Source organism: Culicoides brevitarsis, chromosome 2, assembly GCF_036172545.1.
Source record: "Culicoides brevitarsis isolate CSIRO-B50_1 chromosome 2, AGI_CSIRO_Cbre_v1, whole genome shotgun sequence".
Classification (NCBI taxonomy): Eukaryota; Metazoa; Arthropoda; class Insecta; order Diptera; family Ceratopogonidae; genus Culicoides; species Culicoides brevitarsis.
In genome coordinates, this window is record NC_087086.1 from 7,867,252 (window position 1) to 7,893,556 (window position 26,305).

The 26,305-nt window shown below is 23.7% G+C and overlaps 1 protein-coding gene across 1 annotated transcript in view; it reads left to right on the forward strand.

Annotated features, from left to right (window-relative positions):
• Window positions 1-4,903: 4,903 nt before the first annotated feature.
• The window catches only part of LOC134831249 (protein nubbin-like), a 73,408-nt gene continuing 52,006 nt past the window's right edge, over window positions 4,904-26,305 (forward strand). The window contains exons 1-2 of the mRNA XM_063844929.1: window positions 4,904-5,471; window positions 14,998-15,039. Coding sequence (XP_063700999.1) covers window positions 5,018-5,471; window positions 14,998-15,039 — 496 coding nt within the window. The 5' untranslated portion in view covers window positions 4,904-5,017. The remainder of the gene's footprint in view (window positions 5,472-14,997; window positions 15,040-26,305) is intronic.

Below are 26,305 nucleotides of genomic sequence, written 5' to 3' on the forward strand. Positions count from 1 at the left end.
ATGTATGCAAACTACGAACAATGTGTTATTTTATATCTCTTTCATTTTTACTATTATGTGTATGAGCGTTATTATCATTATTATTATAAAATTTCAAAACGTACCGTACATACATATACCCATACCGTATACACGTACCGTATAGATACATTTAGCTATTTAGCATAAAATGCGCATATAAAGTCGCGCATTAAAAATCATTCAAGTTTGATTGGATCCCCACTTGTGTTTTTTTCTTCATCGTTTGCCCGTACTACTCGTAGTACATAAAATTTCTTTCACTGTATTTGTTAGTATATAAGCCCGTACGTACCGTATATGCGGTATACGTGCGTACCGCAACAAAGGGGAGACTCACACGTAGTTGTAGTAGTGAACCTTTATCAACAGCGTTTGTCGTTCAGCAACTTTTTTGCCGATTTCTACACGAAAAATACGATTCTTATACGAATTTGTATGTTTCTTTGCTTTAGTCATATTTGACGGTTCGATTTGTTCAGAGAACAGAGTGTGTGTGCAAAAAATTTTTTTTCTCGTATTTTTCTTTGCAAAAGTATTCTCCCGGTATACGAAAATAACGACGGCGGTAAATATTACTGCGCGATAAATTAACAAAAATTTGTCTAATTGTGGAAATTATGGATAATTAAAAGTGTTAAAGGCGATTTAATGTTATAAAATGATTATAAAGTGAGATTAAAAGAACAAAAATTCGTGAAAAACTTAAATTTGGTGAATATAAAGCGACGCTTTAATTTTAATATTTTCGGGGAAAACTCCAGGGGAAAATTTCTTTTATGAAAATTCTGTGAATAAACTATGTGTGTATAAATATATAATATATATGTATACCGGAATATTTATTATAATAAAAAAATGAATATTATAAAAAAAATAAAAAATATTTAAAGTGAAAATTATTAAATTAAAAATATTAAAAAAATAAGGATTAAAAAAATAATTTATTTAATATTATTTTATTTAAAAAAAGGTAATTTTAATTTTAAAAAATATTTTTTTTAATTTTAAAAACATCATAAAAAATATTAATATTATTCATATTTAAATAATAAAGAAAAAATTATTAAATTAAAATAATAAAGAAAAAAAAATAAATAATTTAGTAATTTTTTTAAAAAAGGAAATTTTAATAATTTTTTTTTTAAATTTTTAAAATAATCATAAATAATTATTAATATTATTCATATTTTAATAATAAAGTAAAAATTATTTGATTAAAAATAATAAAAATAATAAAAATATTTTAAATTTAAAAAAAGTTAATTTTAATTTAAAAAAATATTTTAATTTTTAAAAAATTATAAAAAAAATATTAAAATGATTCATATCTAAATAATAAAAATATTAAAATAAGTCATCGATAAGATAAATATACAAATGACACAAAAATATTTCTTACAATATACTAAAGAATTAAAGATTACCATATCTTATCAATCATCAAGTATAAAAAAAATATATATCGACAGGTCTTAAAAAGTATAATGAATAAATAAATAAACAATGTTTATTCACAAGAAAACAAAAATTGCGCAATAATTCAATTAAATACATTTTTTTTGTACAACTCTATTATCACAAATTTTTATTTTTTATCAATCCGATTAAAAAATTTACAAAAACATCATTCAAATTTCAATTGAATTCTAATTTAATCATCCATAAAATATTGAAATGACACGTTTTATCGAATATTTATTTAGTGATAAGGACAAAATTGTGGCAAACTCACTTGTTGTCTCTGCATATAGTACAATATCATGTATGATTATCATTAAGACACGGTATACACTTGTTGTTGTTGTCGCAAGTAGTGTCATAAACTTATTATCGTTGATTTCTCAATAATTTTTCGTTCTAGTTTTTTTTTGATAACATTTGAATATTCGATTTTAATATTTTTTAAAATTTATCATTGAAAAATTGTGTCATGTTTAAAATTTTTATCTATTTAATTTTATAAAAGATACAAAATAATTGACAAAATATTTTATTATATTTACATTAAAAATCAATCGTTTTCTTATCAATTACTGAAAAATATAAACAAAATTTGGGTACATTTTTTTTTATTATTAATAATAAAGAAAAAAACCGCCTGCTACGAAATTATGTTGATGAATGTCGTTTTATTATCATTTATCAATAAATAATAATTAATTTTATTATTTTATTTATAGATACAAGTCAATAATATCATGCCACACGAATTCGTCATCGAAATTGCGTTTTTAATTTTTTTTTTCAATATAATTTTGTTTTATTGATAAAAAATGATTAAATATCTGTATAAACATGATTGACTAATTTCAATTAAAAAAAATTTGTTTGTTTTTGATTTTATGATGTATTTTCAACATGACTATATCATTCGGTTCTTTGATGTCATGTTGTATTTATAAATGAAGTGATAATAATAAAATATGAATGATATCATTTTGAAAGAACATTAATCAATAAATAATAAAATTTATATTATTTTATTACTTTATAATAATAAAATTAAAAATATTCGTGTAAAATGTAATTTTGTTGGTCAATATGTTTGAATTGGCGCGTAATTAATGTCAAATGTGTTTACAATCTTATTGATTAAATTTGTATTTAAAACAAATAATTATCAATATAATTATTATTGATCTATCCAGGAAGTGTGAGTAATATTCATTTTTAATACTTATTTGATAAGATAATTAATTTTTTTTAAGATAAAATATTTTTTTTATTTAAAATATATTTTTTAAGACAAAATAAAATATTTTTTAAAATTATATAATTTTTTAATATAATTAAAAAAAAAATAATTATTATAATAATTTATTTTAAAAATAATAATTATTTAAAAATAATTATAATATTTAATAAAAATAATAAAAAATAATAAAACAATACGAAAAGTCCGACGGTAATTTTAAAGTAACTTTTAAACATTTATTTACTTTATCAACTTGTACAATACACATACACAACAACTCAAGTACACGTATACGAAGAAATTGCATTGATTCCCTGTAACTTTAATCCACTTCACTGCGTTATTATATTTTGAAGTGCATTTCGTGCGCTGGCTTAACATTTCCACATGTAAACATGTAACATGTGTAATTTTTGTACATATTGTACATAACAAAATATATAAAGCGAAATATATATATGAACGAAGCAAAAAGTCTGGTCATCTTAATCTTTCACACACAAAAATATATAAAAAAAAATAATAATAAAAATAAAGTGTATCACGATACCTTGATCTTGTCGTGGCGATGATAAAATCAATGATACTCGAGTTTTAAAAATGTTGCAATGCATCTCGTGCATGTTGATAACATAATTGGATGAGTAATAGACTGCCAGCGAGAGTTCAGTTCATTAAATTTTTTCGTTGTTGCTGTGCATTCCTGAGCGCGCCTTATTCTGACATTATTTTAATGGTAATTTTACACTTTAACTCCGAAATAGTTGCTCGAGAAATGTTTGGTGAAATACACGACCAAACCAATTATAATGTAATAACGACGACCAATATTATAAACTTAAAAAATATTGGTAAAAAATGATATGCAAAAAAAATAATATATATGATGTAAAGACAGGTGCAAACAAACAAAAACCGTAACAAAAAACATTTCTTTTGCACACACGTGAGGTTTAACCCCTTTTTTCTTTCTCTCTCTCGTATTTTACGTAACTTCATACAAAAAGAAGAAGAAATTAAATAAATTCGTGAAATCATCTGTCATAAGTGCTAATCTAATTTATGATGATTGGATTGCGAATAATATATCAAAAAATGTTTGTAGAGTTAATTTTTTATCGTTAACATTTTCATTCAAGTTTTTTTTCCTCGTGTTTTACGAAAAGTATATACACAAAGTTGCTGGTTGAGAGATGATTATCTCTGTATTTTTTGATATAATTATATTTGATCGTGTGTTTGTTTTAGCATTAAAGTATTTATTGTAAAAAGGCTGTTACGATATTCGAAATTGTTTTCATTTTGATTTTTCATGGGTATAATTTTAAATTACTTATCGTGTTTCAAAAAATCAAATTTTTCTTTTTCTTCATTTTTGAATATTTTTTTTTACTTTTTCAAATATAGACTTACTTATTTAAAATTATTTTTTAAAAAAAGATGAAGAATCCTAATTAACGAAGTTGGTAATTTGGTTCGAGTCGAGATCCATCTTATACTTTCTCTTTAGATATTTTCCAAAGCTTCTACATTTATGCAGTAGCCTTTCAATGATAAGGTATTATTATTAAAGAAGCTACTCAACAAACATAAGTCATCGATCTTGATCTTTTTTTGTGCCTGAGTCAGAATAGTTGTGCCAATATGTAATTTTTTTAAGATTATGCGACATTTTTTGGATTTTGACCATTTAAGAGTATCTGTTAACAACGACAGCATTTTCCATTGAGATATATGCCAAAGTACCTTTTAATAAGTCCAATATTTGCCTTCTGGATCCTTGTTTTTTTTCTTTGGTTTTCGGTATTCAAATAGAAGTAAAAGACCCAAGTTGATAGCTTGATTCGTTGCCTTATGAAAAATTTCTTATTAGAGGTTTGCTGTAGCTTCATCTTTATTTATTTATCATGTATGAAAAATTATTTATTTGTTTGCTAAAAATTGAAAAGTTTATTTAAAAAAATTCTTTAAAGTTAATAAATTACCTGAAACCAACTAAAAATTTCTTATTTAGTCCGTTAGTTGACTTTACTTTGAAATACCTGAAAGAAAGAATAGGAAAACATTATTAAAAATTGTATCAACCTTTAAAAAGACATTTTCGCTAATAAAACATTTTTTTCTCATTCACAGATAATCAAAATAAATAAAAAAAGGAGGTCAATAGCCGTTGTCAGGTGTATGAAAACAAAATTATTTATCAATCAATTAATCAAGAAAAATGTGTGAGCGTTAAGAAGCACAAAAAAAAAAGAAAAAACACAGAAAAGTATAACATACCTTGCAAGTGCCGAGAACATTATGCCGCTTTTGGTTGCCCAAAGAAACACACATAATGGAGTGGGTTCTTCATTAGATCACCAATCCTTGAAAAGTGAAAGTAACAAGAGTAAGAATTTTAACGCGCAACATTTGATCCAAAATATCATCGCGTCCGATAAACCGCATCAAGCATTGGATTTTACCATGTCAAAGTCATCGTCATCTGCTTCGCCATCGCCTCCGCCGTCGCATCAATCCCAACAGCAACAACAACCTCCATCGTCGACGGCTGCTGCTTTGTCGTCGCATCATGCGTTCTACCGGCAACTTTATGCCGCTGCCGCTGCAAACGTCGACGCCGCTGACAAACACGACGAATTACGAAGCAATAATAATAAAGTAAATAATATATCAAGGAACAACGATCATCATGAAGATGATGATGATGACGAACAGCAACAGCAACAACTGCAAAACAACCAGCAAGAGCAAGGTATGCGCCAATATATTACATTATATATGATTATTAATGTTGATGTTAATGTGTCTAAAACGCCTTCAGCGACATTTTATGTACCCAATGTTTGTGTGTGCGCGCATTGATATGATGAAGGTGCATTCAATAACTTATTTTTTGCGCGATTATTTTTTGATATTGTGGACATTTGAACGCACATGCTAATTAGTCTTTTAAGCGCCGAGGCACCTGCAACAACTTATTAATGTTTGTAACATGTTTTTATGCGATTTGTCACTTTTTTATTTGGCATGCAAATTATCGGGAATATTTATAGCGGTTCTGTCACGGAAAGGCAAATATAGTGTTTGTCAAAATTACTTTTTTAAAAAAAGTATTAAAATTAATCAAAAAAAAATTTTTTTTTTGATGATTTTTCAATTTTAATTGAAATTTTTTGTCATTTTTCATAAAAAAAATTAATTAATTTTATTTAATTAATATTTAAAAAAAAAATAATATTAATAAATATTTTATTTTTTGTTTATTTAAAAAAAAATTAAATAAATTAAAAAACAATTATAGAAAAATAATGGGAAAAAAAATTTTAATAATAATTTAAAAAATATAAATTATTAGTTTTTTTTATAAATAAATATTTTAATCAAAATTATTAAAAAATAATTTAATAACTAAAAAATATTCATACCTAATTAAAATAATATGAACTGAATATTTTTAATTTTTATTTGAGTTGACTCAAAAAAATTTTTATTTAATTTTTTAATTTAAATGAAATTTTGTATTATTTTTCATGAAAATATAATTCAATTTATGTTTTGTATATTTTTCTAAATAATAATTTAAAAAATTAGAAATTATTAGAAATTATACAAAAATAATTTATGAGCTTCACGTTTTGATAAAAAAACTTAAAACTTAAAAAATATTTTTTTTATAGAAAAATAATTACAAAATTGTATATTTTGTATATTAATTGTATATAAAATATTAAAAAACAAAAAATATAATTATATTTTTATGAAAAATGATCAAAAATTTCAATTATAAATTAAAAATTATAAAATAATAAATTAAATTAAAATTTAATAAATAAGGTATAATTAATTTTAATTAATAAAAAAATATTAAAAAAATTATTAATTTGAACAATTAATTTAATTTAATTTATTTATTTAATTTAATTTATTTTATTTTTAATTTTTTAATTTATTTAGTTTCTGAAGGTCAAAAAATTTTAATTTTAGATCAAAATGTAAGTTTTTATTTGAAAAGGTCAAAAACATAAAAAATTATAATTTTTTAAATGATGGATGACAATTTCTTGTCAAAAAAATTTTTTAAAATGATCGATTTTTTAAAATCCAACCAATCAACGATCAAATCCGTTGAAAGGAAGTTCAAACAGCTTTTAATTATCATTAATTTCCTTTTATTCAAAGCAACAGTCGTTTTTCCTATGTCAGTATTTGGGGTGATAATCGACATCATCCCATTATTAGCTAATCTTACGATCAATCATTCAATCTTTCGACCATTTAATATCTCCACGTAAAAAAACGTTCAAACTTGTGTCAAACCCTTTTTTATAAATATGAAAACATCCCTAACCCATTTTTTATGTTTGTTCAAAAAAACGAAAGTTTGCTGATTGAAAGGGTGATTTGTTAAAGATTTGTTGAAAGAAGACACGTGCGATAAATCATAATAAAGAAGCTGGTTTCTCCCTTTGATTGTTGTCTTTACAAGATTTTTTTTATTTATTGACTTTGAAGGAGAAGTTCAAGTGTTTCCGATAAGCTAATCATACAAGTAAATGGGTTCTTCGAGCATTTCAACCTCGTGTTCGGATTCGTCTTCAGCGACATCTTCTGGATCATTTCTGAAACTTTTTTCCGTAGTTTTTGGATTTTCCGTCGTATAAGAGAGTAAATTTAAGGAATATGAGGCGGTTGTCGAACTTCCTTGTAAAATTTCATGAAATCGGTAATACGGGAAATAAGCATCGACTTGATCGAAGACCATTGAAAGGCGACAATGGATGTCATCGTCTCCGGGACACACGAGATTTTTATTGGCAAAGGCTTCGATGGATGTTTGTAAGAGAAATTGGAGGTCTTGGAGTTGATTTTGTTCATTATACGTGAAATCTATAAAAGAAAAAAAAAAATTTTTTTTTGATAAATTTTTAATTTTATAGTAAAAAATTAGTTAAAAACTCACTTTTTGGCAAATAAAACGGAAATCCATCTGTTAACTCTGACGTTGGGCCCGTTTTGGCATAACTCACATTCGATAACTTTTTCAATAGCAGCTGAAGTTGCGGCAAAAACAGCAACACAATCAGCAAAAGTAACAATTTCACAGCTTTCTTTATAATCACTGACGCTAACATAACTTTACCGAATGTGGCATTGAACAAATTCATGATATCAAGTATCCAATCCTCAATTTGGTCATAAATTTTTCCATCGGATGGCGGTTTTGGGCCATAAATTACGTAACCAGCTGGTTTCGAGAAATCTGCATCCGGATATTTGTCGACTTGGTAGGCGGGAGCAAGTTGACCAGTTGTTTGAACAATCGGGTAGAGAGGAGGCTTTTTTGGCGCTGAGGGAGCTGAAAAAAAATAAAATAAAATAATTTATTAAAAAAAATTAATTAATAAATTTATCAAAAATAATAAATAAAAAAATAAAAAAAAAAAATAAAAAAAATAATAAAATAAACAAAAAAAAAATAATTAAATTAAAAAATATTATTTATTTTTATTTTAATTAATTAATTAATTAAAAAATTAATTAAAAAAAAAATTTTTAAAAATAAAATTTTTAAATGAATTAATTAATTTTAAAAAGTATTATTTATTTTTAACTTTTTTTTTATTTTAAAAATTATTAAATAAAAAAATATTTTAAAAAAAAATTAAATTATTTATAAAAAAAAATATATAAAAAAAATTAAATTAATTAATTATTTATTTTGATTAATTTTTTTTTAAATATCTATTAAAAAAAATTATTTAAAAAATTACAATATTTGTATGCCTCCTCAAAATAAAGAAAATTCCTCAAAAATTGTTCAAGAAATTGCAAATCGCCAAAGGAATGAGCAACTAATAGAAAAACTAGAAAAAATTGTATCACTTTATATTTTAACCACAACATATTGAAACAACCTAATATGTCAAAAGCTACTTAAAAACTAAAATATTCTATGAAAAAAAATATTTATAATTACTTAATTTTGACATTTTTTCTAAAAATTTCTTCAACTGTAAATTCTTTACATTTTTTCAAATAAAAAAATTAAAATTGTCTTTAATACGTTTTAAATAAATAAAAAACTTATGAATGAAAAATAATCTAAACAATGGAAAATTGATGGCACGAGTCTTATTCAATTATTTAAAGTCATTGACTGAAACGGATGACTTACTTATCTCTTTGCACTCTCTTTTGATTTCTACTACATGAATTTTTACAAAAAAAAAATAATTTTTCCTTATGATCATTATTCACGAACAAAAATATTTATAATAACGACTTCACACAATACTTAATAAAAAAAATATATAACATGCAAATAGTAATTAAAAACTTAAAAATTTCCCAGAATTTGTTGATTTTCTCTGAATTTTTGCATAATTTATTCAAACATGTACGCACAAAACGAGTGACAAAAACAATCCTCCATTAAAATCGTAATAAAAATTACAAACTGTATCATTAAACTATTATAATAATTATTATTGTACGTGACTTTTGTATGAATTGTCACAGAGCAAAAATTGAAATTAAAATAATCATAATTTACTTTTTAGAATTTTGATAGGGATCTTGTTGGTTTGTTGTTAAGTACTTGTTGAATGGTTGTGTTTGTATGAGTTTGTGTCATGCAATTTTTTTTTTGCATATTTATTTATATGAGAATTAATTATTATTTTCAAAGGAAAAAGTACTTTTTTATTTTTTAATTTTTTTTCAATTTTATTATATTTTTTTAAATTTCTCTTAAAAAATATCTATGTAAAAAAAATTTTTTATTATTAATATTGTTCATTATTATTTTTTTTAATTAATTAATAAATATATTAAAATTATATAAAAGTTATAATTATTAATTTTAAAATTTTTTTTTAATAATTTTTTAAAATAATTTTTTTAAAAATAATATTTGATAAAATAAAATTAATTAAAATTTTATTTTATTATTTTTTTTTAAATATATATTTTTTTTAAATTTAAATTTTTATTTAAAAAAAATAATTTTTAATTTTTAATTAATAAATATAAAAAAATTATTTAATTTTTATTTTTAAATTCACTAAAACTAAATAAATATTTTTTTATAACTAAAATAATTTTATTATTAATTAAAAACTATATAAAGTAAATAAATAATAAAATTATGTTTAAAATATGAATAATTTTCATAATAAATAAAAAAAAGTAAGCGGTAACGATCAATAAATAAATACCTCACATTGTTACTAATAAGCCATTTTTCTGTGTAAAAACAATAAAAACGAAGAAATTATATTCTTGAAAGAATTTCTTCGTAAACATTCACAAAAAACGCGATTCTCCATATAATTATAATGCAAGTGTAAATCCATAAATTATTCGTATATTAAAGTTGTTGCATTTCGAGTAACATATACAATAATTATTATCAATGTAAGAAAATATAAAAAAGCAACATATATGTTAAAAGGAGAAATATTCATACAAGGTTGCATTCAGTGAGCAAGAAGCATCATCATCATGTTATTGTTTTTATTTTATTACATTTTATGCTGAAAAACAAAAAAAAATTAAAATAAATAAATAAAACACACACATAGTTAGTTACAAGTTATAAGTATATATGTTGCACATAATCTTTTAAAAAACCATAAGAAAAAGGGCAACATTTAAATTACTTTCCAAGAATCAATTTTTATTAATTATTTTTGTGCATGCTTTCATGTTTTCTGTGAGGAAGTTTTTTTTTTTGGGATGGCGACCGTTATAGAAATTCAATTTAAGCCTCGTTGAACATTCATAGCGCACAATAAAACTATATTAATATTAAAGAAAAGAATCATAAAATTTTCTAAATAATAAAAAAACGACATTTATAAGAAGCCACAAACAATCATGATCACTTAATTTTTTTTTTGTGAATGAATATGGAGGCATGTAAGATTTATTTAACGTAATAATAATAAAAAATAATAAAAAAAGTGAAACGATGAATGAACATCGAAAACATTTTAACCGAATATAATATAATGATTAGAAATTAGCTTAAATAATAATATTTATAATAATAATGGTAATAATAATCATTATTATTATTATTATTATGTTTACTTACTTGCCCACAAATTCACGCGAAAGAAATGTAGGTAAAAGGCAATCATTTATTTTTTTTTTAATAAACGTAAAAGTTTTTACCTCCGAAGACGAGTCATAGGCACTTTTTGTAGATTAATTGATTCGTTACACAATTATAATAAATTATGTGAAGAGATTGTGTGGATAAATTTGATGAGTTTTTTTAGATTAAAAAAAATTAAATTTGAAAAAAAAGTAGCTAATGTACAAAATGAAAAAAATGATGTATAGATTTTTATTTAATTATCTACTTCCGTTTTCTCACCTTTTTAAACGTTTTCGATCAAGATTGTGATGAAAAACTTAATTTTATCTTAAGTTATATAAAAATAAATATTTAATAAAAAAATATAAACAAAACAGGATATTTGTAATTTTATGTTGTATCATAAACATTTTAAATATTTACTATTTTTTTTAATTTTTTTAAAATAGGAAAATAAAAATTAACAGTTAATAATAAATAAAACGTAATTAATAATAATATATAAAACTGATAAATTTATCATCTAATATATATATTTTAAGATAAAAAAATACAAATGTATATAAATGAGCTCCTGTGCAAACACAAACGGACAGGTGTGTCCTACAATACTAAATTAACCTGACAGAATGGGTTAATTAATTGATTTTTTACGATACACTCGATGCTCTTGCTTTGGACAATGCTGCATGTTCGAGGCAATAAAAAATTGCCTTAATCTTATCTTTTTGTATATATTCTTTTCTTTGTTTCTTTTGCATTTTTAATTATTATCATTTTTATTTTTTTTTTCTTCTGTTTTATACATCTTTATACAATTTGTGAACAAAATATATATGTTTAGGAAATTTTTATTAATATTAAAAAATTGTATAAATTCATTCATAAAATCGCGTTTTGTTTTCTTGATTACTGCGTCTTTCGTAGTTTAATAATAATTATAATCATTATCATCATAGTAGCATAAATTTTGATAAATATAAATAATGAGCAGGTATATTTATTATTATACACAGTTATTATACTACATACATATTTTATAATATATTTTTTTCGAAAAATTAAAGAAAATAAAATTCAAGAAAAAATAATAATAAAACATTAGGAGATAAGACACACACGTGTGTTTTTATTACTTTTTATTATCATATTTAATTATTATTACTCTTTTTTTTTAAATAATTATAATTGTAATAAATGTGTGAACTGCAGTGAAATATGGGAGGCAAAATCTTAAACACTTCTTGAACACAAAAATCTCCAAATTTAATTAGATTTTTTGATATAAATATTCCACACCTAATTTTTTCACTGAATATTTTATTTATTATTTTATACAAAACATTCATTATAATATTATTATCATACATTATTATTATTATATATGTTAAAATATAATAAAAAAAAATGTATGATACGAGAGGAAAAATATAAAAAATTGTTTCTTTTCTAATTGAAGACACGCTTTAATTTGGTGTTGTTTCTTCAGTGATCATCATCATCATTATTATATATATTATACATAACCTAATATTATTATTATTATCTTTTTAACATTTTTCTAAGCATCCAAAAAAAAAATTTGAAAGTACTCCAAGTTTCCGGTTTAAAATTTTTTTTGCTCTCATTTTTATGAATGAACTGCAATAATATCGTGACAATAAGATCAAAGCTTTTTTTTTGTATTTAGTTCCGACATGTTTGATGATTTTTTGATAACTTTCTTGTTACACTTTTTTTTTTCTAGTTTATTAGTTACGAAAATTAATTTCTAGCCGCCAGCTACAATTTTTTTGGTACATGTTATACTTTTTTATAATCATTATTATATTTTATTTATAAATAATCCACAAAAAATAATGATGAAGAAGATGCGATCCGGATGTCAATAATTATTTAGGCAAATTTCCATGCATGAATTTTTTTATGATTTTTTTTTTGCACTATACACAGACAAAAAACATAAATCAAGCCTTGTTATAATTATAGGTTGGCTTTTTTCGGAACATGTACATAAATTTTAGAGACAAATCGGTCATTATTTTAAGATATCTTCTCGGAAGTAATTTGAATATGTGTCTAGATTATTTTTGGAGATGTTTGGATTTTTGGTTATTATATTTAAATTATTAAAAAATGATTTATTTTGTCAATTTTTAATAACTTTTGTCTAACAATGTTTCGTTTTTTTATGATAAATAAGGAAAAAAGCGGTAAACTTTATTTTTATTATTTTTTATATTATGAACAATTTTATGCATTCTGAATATTAACTATTTTTAACATTATTAATCGCACTTTAATTATGAAACGCAGACATTGCACTTCAGCCATGGTAAACATAACTGAATAATTTTTACATGAAAGTGTAACTAAGGAATTTTTATGAACTTTACCGGCAATTTTTTCTGCATTTAGCCATAAATTACTAATTGGATTAAAAATTGTGTCTGGAAATAAGTGTTTCTGAGGAAAATATAAAGGAATATTTTTAAGTATTTTTTTTATAATAAAATTAAAATAATAAAAAAATAATTAATAAATAATTTAAAATAAATAAAATTGTAAAAAAATAAAAAAAAATACAATTCCGGTTTGGATTTTAAAAATTAATAAATTGTCACCCTTAAATCGATTAAAATTTAAAAAATTATAAAAGAAACACTTTTACTTGAAAAATCTTAAAAAATTTCTCTCTTTAAAAATAAAAAATAAAATTTTAACATGCAATACGGGAATTCTTTTAATACGGTGTTAATACCTGCAATAATTGGTGCGATATTGTTTGTATTTTTTTTTTCATCATATATAACTTACATTCATGATATAAGTTACAATCATGTAGGTACGTGGCAAGTGAAGGACCACACACATTAATAATAATAATACGATATAAAATATTTTATAATAGAGTGTACACAATTTATACAATAAAAAAATATATAATTTTTATTTCCGCTTTTTTTTTCTTTTAATAAAGTGTCAAAAATTCACCTTTCAAGGATTAACTAAAAATATAATTTTATGGTATCCCTTTTAAAATTAATAATTATAACAATAATAATAGAGTTTAATTAAATCCCGGTTCATTTATTTGTATAAGGGGTTACACTTTCTCAGACCTGGGCGTACAATTATTTGTTTTAATATTATTAAAACGCACACACCTTTAGGCAAGTGCAATTTTTAAAAATGTTTGGTATTTTCACTCTTTAAATAATTCTTAATAATTTTTTTTGCAAAAAAAAAAAATAAATAAATAAATAAAAATTTAATAAATTTTAAAAAAATTATTTGTATATTTTTAGAATAAAATTCAAAAAAATATAATTTTTAACAATTAAATTTTAAATTTATTTTTTTATTTAATTTAATATTGAAAAATATTGAAAAATTAAATAAATTTCATAAATAAATATTAAAATTAAAATAAATATTAAAAAAAAATTAATTTTTTAAATAATAATAAATAAAATAAATTAAAATAATTAAATAATAAAAATTTATTAATTTATTATAAAATATTATTAAAATATTATTAAATTATTTAAATTTTTAATTAAAAAAATATTATGTATTGATTAATTTTTTAAACATATATAAATATTAATTTATAATTATTTTTTATTTTTCATAATAATATTCTCAATATTTTTGGAAAAAAAACTAATAATAAATTTTAAAACACTTTTAATTATTGCCCTTACCTTAACAAAAAAAAAATTATAACTGCAGAATTTTTATAGTATTGAACAATTAAGCTGCAGTTACTTTGTTATACAAAATAAATAAATAATAATATATTCACTTATTTACTCTTTTTATTGTTTTTGTATCATTATTATGATTTACTGATATTAAAAGTTCATTCAATGCCATTAAAAGTAAAAAAAATAAAAACAACAACATTATCAACATTACGATACTATTTACTATAATATACTATTATTATGCTTGTAACATTATTATCGACGTTTATAATTATGATAAAACTAACAAAATGTGATAAAGATCTGTATAATGGCTTTTAATTAAAATAACGTGTAATATTTTGTGTCAATAGTGTGAATTTTAATTTCAAGGAATTCTGTCATTTTAATCAATAACATGTTCTATATTTTTGATATGTTTTTATATAATTATGAATGAATATTTTATTTTTTTGTATTTCCAGAGTCAAATAGTGACAATGAAACGAATGATAAGCAATTTAATGGTAAGTGCGACAATTTTTGTTTATTATTTTAGGTTTTATGTTATTTTTAGATGATATCTTGGCTTTTATTGATATTATTATGACATTTTTTGGCGACAACTTCGAAACTCATGTCTGAAGGTTACTTAACGGTAAATTTTTGGCAACTTTTAAATATATTTACAGTAAATAACGGAAAACTAAACACTAAAAAATTTACCGATATAACGATTTTTTGAAGGAAAAGTGTTCCTCACAGTCCATTAAAATTTTCATGGTTTTATTTTTTTACGCCTTAGATACCTGTATGAACGTACGTTTTATTATCTCAAGTAACATTTATCAAAAATTTAATTGTCTGAGACAATTTTTTGTGGAATGTTGAGATTTCATGGGCGATACTTCTTGACGCCGCAGTTTATAGAATATATAGAAAAATAAAAAAAAAATAATTAGATTGCGTAATTATCACATGAATTATGGGACCTGCGACAATAACAACTTCGTTTTTATGTAAATTGAGCGGTAACTTGCATAAAAGTTATTAAAATAAGAAAAAAAAAATAAATAAAGTTAACTCAGTCAAGACAATTAAAATCAAATTTACAATCTTTTTATACTATATGAATATTCTACCTGTTTAAAATAATTTTTTTGCATCATCATTAATAATATTTTTTCTTGCATGTCGTTTTTTTCGTGTGTTTCTTAATGATTTTATGTATAAAAAAATACTTGAAACACTTTTGTTCGTTTTTTATCATTAATAATAAAATGTTAAAACTCGCATGCATATTATTATGATGATCCTTTTCTTCGAGCGACTCTTCAGGTCGGATCTTTTGTACCGCTCTACCTGACACATGTATATTATTTATTAATTTGAATATTCATCCCATCGCGGTTCTCATCTCGACTTGATGAGACGAGATCAAGTACGGAATGTATAATGATTGTTCCGTTCCGCATTAAATAATTTATCAAATGAGAGACACGCACTGAGAAGAAATCAGTACTCCAGTTTTTTTTAACAGGGCAAACCTGTAACTTTAAGAAAATTAATTAGATCAAATTAAAACACCTTAAAAATTTATAAATTTTTTTTTTCAAAAAGCTCAAAATCGACAAGTTTTTCTTCTGAGATTTGTTTCAGTTGATAAAATTGTTGATTAAAAACTTTTTCAAAAAAAAAAAAAAAAAAACAACAATATGCAAATTTTATTTTTAAATAAATTTTTTTTTAGAATTAAATTTTTAATAAAATTTTAGATTTAAATTCAAATTTTAATTCTAAAATTTTATTAAAAATTTTATTCTAAAAATTCGAATTTTAATTCTAAAATTTTATTGAAAAATTAATTTAAATTTATTTAAAAAATTATTTTAAAAAAATAGAATTAAAATTTTAATTAAATTTTAGAATTAAAACATTTATTTAATTTGAGAATTAAATTTAATTATTTTTTTTTTAATTAATATTTTATTAAAATTTTAATTTTTTTTATTGGATCCAAATAATTTATTTACGGAAGTACAAAATATTTTTTTTGCTGAAATATGCTTGGTTTGAATTAATTGAAATATAATTTTAAAAGAAATTTTTTCGAAGAAAATTTAATAATTATTTAAAGATCTAAAATTGAAACTTTTTTTTGTATAAACGAAAGGATCTTAAGTCGTCTTAAGTTATCGCTTAAGTCAATAATAATCAAATTTTGTACTGAAATCCATTAAAAAATACAAAAAAAAAAATTTAAAAACCTTTTTAAATGAATTTCAGTACAAAAATTGATAATTATTGACTTAAGCGAGGACTTAAGACGACTTAAGATCCTTACGTTAATACCTAATACAAAAAAGTTACACGTTCAGACCCTTATACTCCATTGAACAATATAGAACATTTAATTTTTAAAATTTGATGAACTTTGTTATATTTTCCCATTTTATTTGTAAAAATATAATGAAAGATAATTTTATTAAAATTAAAGTCCATTCTCGGGAGATTTCAAATGAATGGAGATGCACTTATGGCATCCATTTTATTCTGTCATATTCACATAATTAATCAAAATTTTGGTGTTTGATCAAATAAGGGCCCAGCAAATTAGGTCCTAATGCATTTATAATGATACTTTAATGGAGTTTCAGATTTTTTTCTCATCCAAGGTTATTTTTTCTCAACTTTTAAACGCAATTTGAATTTTCATCTGAATAAGAAAAGCAATAAAAGTGTTCAATAACATTGCGCATTGTAAAGTTTTTATCAAAAGATCCCGTCTAACAGTTGGATGCTCTTTATTTTGACAGCTACAGCTACCTATTTGCCTTCCATTTAATATATTTATCATTCATTATATTTTAATGATGAATACCTACGCGAAAGAGGAACAAAAATCGATTCCGCGCGCACGGTAATATTCAAATCGTCTTTTGAAAAGAATCGCTGAGCTAACTAATCATCATCATCGCCACATGATGCCGCAAATTCATTGAGGATTTGTTCGTGGCGAGCGTGAAATTTGAAATATCAACAGAAATATGCAGAAGAGAGAAGTAAAAAAAAAGAGTTAGCGGAACGATATTTTTGCTATCATCTGATCATTAAGGCAATAATATAATAAAATAAAAGTAAAAACAAAAGAGACACGCAAAGGTGACCAAAAAATTATTAGCAACATGCAAAACATCGGTGGCAATCACGCATTTTGCACACAGGCAGAAGAAGAAGAGACCTTAGCATAATCGTTATGTTATGTGGAACAATAATGAACACAAAAAAAAATAATAATATGAAATGATCATGTTTGATCATCGATACAATTTCCAAGATAAACTTCTCTCTTCTAAAAAAAATAATAATGAAAAAAATTGCAAGTACTGCCTCCCTTTTTATATTTTTTTTTGTTCAACAATTTTCTCACATAAAGTTGCGCACACGTATGCAGAACACAGAATGACGATAATCAAGCAAGGCAAAAGTAGCAGCAGCAATGGACCGTGTAAGAATTGAAAACAAAAAAAAATGAAAAACGAATATTCATATCGTGTAATTATCGTGTACTCTACCTGCCTCTGATGATTCTTTTCAATATCCATGCAAAATACTTTTTTCTTGCTGCATTTGAGAAGTGTGTGCAAAAGTGTTGGAGCAGATAAAATAATGTTGAATATTCAAAAAGAGAAAGAAAAAAAATATAATATAATAATAACAATAATAATAATAATGAAAAGCCCAATTTACTACGGTTATTATAATATAAATAACAATCATCATCATCATCAATATATCTGCATATATTTACTCTCGTAGAGCTGCAGAAGGAAATTTGATTATCGTGTAATATTGGACATTGCAGAGTAATTTTAAAAGTTCAAACAGCTGGACAATTCAGATTAATTTTGAATCTTTGAACGAAATTATATTATAATGAAAAGGAAATACATTGCGGTTGTCGATCAATTTAAAATATGAAATCATCTTCTTTGCATTTGATTAAAAAAAAACTACACACTATACTACATTGATTTAATATTTTTTTTCTTTGTTCTTGTTCGTGTTAACCAAAATTTGAGATGTAAAAAAAATATGATGGATGTTTTCATTCATGATCCTTTTGAAATCCGAAATTTTTTGAATATTAAAAAAATTATAGTAATCAATAACGTTGCAACGTGCATAATTTTGTTTCCTGTTCGTCAAATTTTAAAAAGTAAAAAAAATATAAAGGTTGAAAATTGAAATGTGTTCTGAATAATAAAAAAATAGAATTTTACGGTGGTTTTAAGTTATTTGTGAAAAGACTCGTCAGTTTTTTGTTATTTCTAATGTGATCGCATTTTGAATAATTTAAATTTTTGTGTCGAGTCAAATGGATTTTGAGTTTTTAAAATTTTTTTCAATTTTTTATTAAAAATATGTTCAAATAAAATATCTTTACAAATAGAATACTTTCTCGATATTAAGAATTTTCGCTTAGTTAATGTACCTCAGGTTATACTTAAAGCTGAAAATGAATTCTTCATATTGACAAAATTTTGTTCTTCATTTATAAAGTCTTATGTTCATAAATTTAAGTTGCTGATATCTAACCATAAACTTGAAATTTGCTTTGGTATATTTCGATTTTTTTTTGGATTTTTATGAAAAGTCATCCTGCTTGAGAAAGAACTCAGCATTATCCATAATAATGTATATCTGGCCTCTTTTTAAATGAAGATTTTTTAAATTATTCTGCATTATATGTCGAGCAATTCGGTTTTTAATCATTTTCTCTTCTCTTTCTAAATGTTATACCATCCAGTCTAAAGCTTCTTATTACTCTGAAAAAGTCAAACCTTGCATAATTCTGAATTGATAGGTCAAGCCATATACTTACCGATTTTCGCTTGTAAATTATTTGATGATAACTGTCGCTAAATAATGTGACTTTGAATCTGAAATGAAAATAAAGTTATGTTAATTGTTGATCATTCATTTTGTTTTCAAACATCCGTCGATTTTTTTTTTAAATAACGGAAGGACAAATTTTATTTTTTTTTCTTTTACAAAAAAGAATGCACTAAATAAAAAAATATTTTTGTCTATTCTAAAACAAAAATGCATTTCATATAAATTTCTCAAATGTCATGTTTATTGTTCTAAGAAATCCGGATTTAAACTAATCGATGATGATGTAGAACAAAAAAAACTGTTTGTATGCAGGAAAGATCTTTCTCTTGTTTTGTTAATTTTTTTATCATCATCATGTTTTGATGGTTTTTCTGGTCATATGTATTTAGGAATTTGAGAAGGAATTATCCTGGATTAAGGAACAAGGTACTTGACATTAAAATTCATACACAATTCAAGTTACATTTTATTGATAAACATCTCGAGTACTTCATCCCTTTCTTTCGTCCTCGTCGTCAAAACAAAAATAATTTTATAATTTTTTTTACACATAAATAAAGAGAAAGAGTATTAGAGACACAAATTCCATATTATTGTTAGAAATATTACATTTTTTATCATTCTTACTCATCATCACTTTTTTTTTATTTTTTCGTTTTACAAAAAGATGATAAATACATGATTTCATGAATATTCTGCAAAGCTTTTGTTTTGTGTTCTCGCATGCGAATTTAATGTAGACACACACGTTAAAGTTGAACCTGAGCCTGTTTTAAATGATGAGAACGAAAAAAATCATGTAAATGACTTCGATGAATGAGTTTCGAGTGTGTATGAATATGCAGATAAGAGAACAATAGACCTGTTATTCCTTCAATTTATATTTTTTTATGAGAAAATTTGAACGTCTCCGAGAACAAATATCGAGAGAGAAGATGAAAGGAAAGTAAAAATGATACGAAAAAAAAAATCTGAGTGTTCGTTCAGTTATTTTTTTATGTTTAATTAATGACCTGATGCGTACCTTCATACGATTTTTTTTTGTTTCGTACAAAAAAGGAACAAAAGAGAATCAAATTGATCTTTCGGCGTATAGAAAAACGTGTGGCGTAGACGATTCTCGGTCAAAACAAAAGCACATGTGAAACAAAAAGGTGCCAAATTCAGGTAAAAAATTAGAATATTGGCGCCGATATGATGTTTAGGATTGATGTGTTTCCGCATGTGTATTGTTTTGTTATATCCAAAAGTCCGAGAAAACTAAAAGGAGAAATTGCACCTTCATCTTCATTATCCGGAGTGTAGAATTTGGACATTTTAATGGATAGTGTGGAATATTAATGAGAAAAGGAAACAAAAATGCATTAAAACGGCAAAAAGTGGCAGCTGTCTATTTAAAAGCTTGTTCTGCTAACTGACTAATGGCAAAGCATAGAACGAACAAAAAAGTATTACAAAGTAAAATTTGGCTGTAAATTAAAAAAATAAAATTTGTAACACGAATTCATAATGGCTTCAAAAAAAAATTCATGCAACCGAAATTATTTATAATTTACCATAATCCTTGCTGAAATGCCCGCCATCCCGTCACATGCGTATGAGCCATTTTTCTCTCGTCTCTCTCATTATTATTCATCATCATCATCAAGCCAAAAAATAAAATGAGATTGGATGCATTTTCATGAATATTATGCATTATTATAACACAGTCAGCCATATACTGAAGAAGGCCGTATCCGATTCCATCGATCATCATTATTATTATACATTGTGTGTTCCTTATTCTGCTTCAATTTCGCATATATGCACCACGTTTTGCATTTTACTTAAAAAAAATTATTGTCGATGGGAAAATACAAATTAGTGGTAGCCTTTGTGCGTGAATTTTAATTTATTTATTATATTTAAGGAGTGTTCACGTATCTTTTCCATTTAATTCTAAAACATTAATAAAAACAACTTTCTATACAAGTGTGTGGATGTTGATGATAAGGCTGAAGCAATGAATAAAATTGTTTCATATTTTGTCTTATCTAATATTTGTATAAATATAAACTTTTAAAATTTATTTAGTGATTTGAGTGACTCAAGTTAATTCGATGTTTATGTAAAAGCAAGAAATATAAAGGTACTTCACAAAAAATTCTTTATTATTGAAAATTACATAAAATCAAATTATTCAATTGAGGAGAAGGTAAATATTTCTAAATAAAAACTGTGGCAAATTATCTTTACAGCCTTGAATCTCTTTATGAAATTATTTGAAAAAATTAATTAGACAGAAAAACCATTTGCTCATATATAAAACAAACACAACAACAAATCAATCCTGTTCGACAGAATCATATAAGTTCGGAAAAATTAGTGAGATTTATTGTAGGATGGATTTTTAAAGCAGCAACCAATGGATGAGGAAAAAAATTAGACATTCGAAGTCAAAGCAAAATATTTTGCAGACCACAAACAAAAATTCAAAAAAAACAAGTAGATTTACTTGTTAAACAAATTCTAGATGATCCATGGATTCTAAAAAAACTAATACGTCTTGTCATAAGAAAAAGTTCCAAGCTTAAATGGTGAATTTAAGGTAAAGTTAAAGTCAACTCTTTCAAGAACTCTATATTACGAAAAACCAAAAATTACTGATTTAAAATCTTCAAACTCAGAAATACTTTAGAAAAAATTAATTTTTACTTAAACTTTTTAGACGAAAGAAATTTTAGCCAAACCCCCCTTTTATAAATAGCTTGTAACATGAAACATTTTTCCTAATTGCTCCAACCTAAAACGCATTTTAATAATAATTTCTTGTATATGAACAAATCGATTGTCCAAAGCAAGAATTTTTGCATATAAGAGAGTACACTTGTACTGCTACTCTACTCCTGCATCATCATAATCATCATGTATTTTCAATTCTTCGTGATTTCATATTGCCTTTTGCATACATTTTGTATATATATGTATAACGTTATAATAGCATCTCATTCACTTTTTGCATGATATATGCCTTATTTTGCTTGTTCTTCTCTGTCTGTTTCTTCGTCGTCGTCGTCTTCCTTCACGGTGTTTTTATTCAAAGCAGGCATCATAATTTAAATGAACCGAAAGAAACGTACAATATTTTTTCTTCTCTTCTTGCATCTCTCTGTTTATTATTATTATTATTTTAATATTATTAAAACAAGAAAAAGTTTTTGCTTTATCTTTTGATGTGATCCATACGCCAATTCGGGAGCTCCGCCCTAAGGGCTAAGGAAACAGCGCGCAGAGAAAGAGGAATGATTTAATAATGTTATGGTTATTTATGCAGAAATTGGCGTAGCGATGTTTATTTTGCGAAATGCTTTTTTTTATTGCAAAGCTTTTTTTGTTGTAAAATTGCTCTCTAAGAAAATTTTTGTTTAGATGAAGTTCTTGAATAATTGTGGGATAAAAAGCTAAAAATCGTTATATTAATATAAAGCGAGTTAATCAAATCTCTGGCATGAATAAGTAAGAAGACGAAGAAGAAATATGACTTATGACTTACAAGTTGTTGCTACAAGAAAATAATATGCAGATGCAGGATAAAAATGAAGAAATAATAACTAGGTTCTGCTCATATAAATAAATTGTAAGACAACCTCATCATCATGTTCCTGCGCCATATATCTTATGCAAAATAATAACAACAACAAAATATGAAAAATGCATTTATTCTCATGTTTTGCATATACTTTTATGTTATACTCTTCGATATTATTATTAGCCAGCTTCTCACAATGTTCCATAATAATCATAAGAAAAAAAAAAGAAAATGAATATCAAAAGACGAAAATAATGATTATCTTTGATCGAAAAGGGATGTAACAAATTTGTGAGATGATATGTCTGTTGTTCTTTCGCATCGCATCGAAAAATGAATAAAATATGAATGAACGCGTGAAAATTTCTAAAGGCAATTTTTGTCATGATGAGAATTTGATGATTTTTTTTTGCGCTTCATATAAGTAATCGATAATATCGAGAATGAAGCGCAGGCATCAATACCACACTTTTTATACCTTAGGCTGATTGCGATCGATATAATGTTCAATTACTTTTTGAAAAATAAAATTAAATTGATCATTATTTGCTTGGATTTATAAGAAAATTAACATTTATTTTTATTATATATGCATGCTGTTGTTTTGTTATTCTGTGCGTCGTCAACGACTTTGTCAGAAGCAACAAAACAACAACAGTATAGTATAAAAATGTTTGCTGGAGCAATGAAAATAGTATAATTTTATCAAATAATTGCATTATAATTTTTAATGAAAGTTCGTGATATACTTTAAATGTTTTTCATTTTCCTCTCTATTTCTCTCTCGATTTCTGATATTGTCAAGTTTTATATAACGAAAAAATGAATATTCAAAGTAATTTAAAGAAAATTTTATATATCGATAAAAATAACAAAGTACGTACTACTTCCCATTTAATTTAACTTCCCATATATAACGAATCCTCATATAGCGAAAAAAATTTTGCTGTATAACGAATGCTACTATTTAACCATTGTTAGATACTAAAAATGTGCATTGGGACAAAAGAATTTAATTTTGTAGAGATCCGTTAAAAGTTTATAAAATTTTTGTATGTAGCTTAAGTATTGTCATCTCATGTAAATTAATTCGATGGAATAAAACATTATTGTATTATATAAAACAATTTAATTAGAATTGGGGTAAAAAATTCAAAATGTCAACTGGGGCGAAATTTTCAAATGTTATTTGGGTAAAAATTTTCAATTATGCATTATGTCAAAATGTATAAAATTTTGAATGTGCATTGGGCCAATTAAATTAAAATGTCAAATGGGGCAAAATTGATGAATTAACATTGGGTCAAAGTTTTTAAATGTGCATTGGGCCAAAGTTATTAAATACACATTGGGTCAAAAATTTTAAATGTACATAGGGCCGATCGTATTAAAATGTCATTTGGGACAACAAAAAAAATCTTGAATGTGCATTGGGCCAATTAAATTAAAATGTCAACTGGGACAAATGTCGAGTATATAATACTTTAAAAAGTTAAAATATGCACTGGGATGAAAAATCCAGTTCGTTAAATGGGAAGTTGTACGTATTTAGACGTTAGTATAGCGAAGAAAAATTCAAACAATTTTCGATAATTGCATTGGACTATCAATCAATTCAATTTTGTCATTCATATGTATTTAGAATGTAACTTTTTGTTTAACTTTTAAAATTCAGTATAATGTTTATTTAAACATTTGTAACTAACTCAATAGTCGAACGTTTATAATGAACACAATTATTTTAAATTTAAAAGTAGGACAACAGCAGCGCAGAATCTAACGCATTAGTCAGGTGATATAATTAAAAGTGTATCTTAATGATGTTAATATACTCACGTTAAATGATGAATGCGATGATTATTCATTAATTGTTGCTTTTTGTATCATTATGTATGTAAATTTTCTTGGTTGTTTTTCCAATTAAGGTCTAGCCTTAGATGAGACACCATTTGAGACACATGAGTAATTAAACAGTTACAAAACTGAATGAATGAATAAATGTTAAAGCTTATAAGCTAAGCTATAATTTAAATGCCATTTATGACAAATTTAATTGAATTGTCAAAAGTTGATGATACTACTTAATTTATCATTTCACTTTTATCAAAGTGTGACGTAAACTTAGTGAAAGAGAAGTTGTGACAAATTAAATTTAATTACCCGTAACCAAAAACTTAAGCTTATTAAAAAAAATGACAACCTATGTGAAATTAGGTCTTTAGTTCTTCTTGTGAGTTTTTTTTAACTTGTGAAAAAAAATCTAATTTGTTGTTGATGCTTCATTTAATTAGCAATATTCATGTTTATGTTGAGTAAATAAACTTTTTTCTCTACTTTTAATTAATAGTTCCTCAGTAATACTTGGATTTTTTTCCCTTATTGTCTAAATGCATGACTGTCTGTTCAAAGTAGTTAAACGTAAGCAAATAATATGCGTAACAAACACATAAAAATTATCATGTAGAACGAAATGTTTGAAGCTTCTTAGGTTTTTTTTTGCATTTGTGCAATAAATGCAACAAACTGTGTAAATTCAAATGATGTGCAAAAAGAAACGGTGGTCGGCGTCAGTGACGTCGTCGTCGTGTGTTTATGCAAAAAAAATGTAACGTTAAGAAAAATAATGTATTGCTAATAAAATGTGAAGAAGAGTAATTTCTTCGGTTTTGCTCTGTGGTGAGAAATTGAGTTGAGTTTAAAAGGATAAGAATTTATTTGAATTTTTTTGAAGGTTAGTTGAAGGTCAAACTTCATTGACTTTTAATTGATTTGAATTAACTTGATAATTTGAAAGACTTTAGACGATTTTTTTAAAACTAAACTTCTATGAGGCTTTTAAAAAAATATCCTAAGTGTACTTCTATTTCAAAAAATGTTCTCAAACTAACGTATTGAAATTTGGCATAGAGTTCAATTGAATAAAATTTGACCAATTTATAAAGTTTCAACTTATTCAGATATTTTCATTAGCTCTAAATACTTTGGTCCTATATTGATTAATAAAATTATTGTTGGATATTCTAAAAAAATCTAAAAAAAAATTTTTAAAATAATTAAAAATTATAAGCACAAAAAAATTTAAAAAAAAAAAAAAAAAAAAAAAAAAAATAATTTTAAAAAAAAAAAAAAAAAAAAAATAAATTTTAAAAAAAAAATTTTTTTAAAAAAATTTTTTTTTTAAAAAAAAAAAAAAAAAAAAAAAAAATTTAAAAAATTAAATTTAAATTTAATTTTAAAAAAATTAAAAAAAAATTAAAAAAAATTAAAAAAATAAAAAAAAAAATTAATTTTAAAAAAAAAATTAATTTAAAAAAATTAAAAAATAA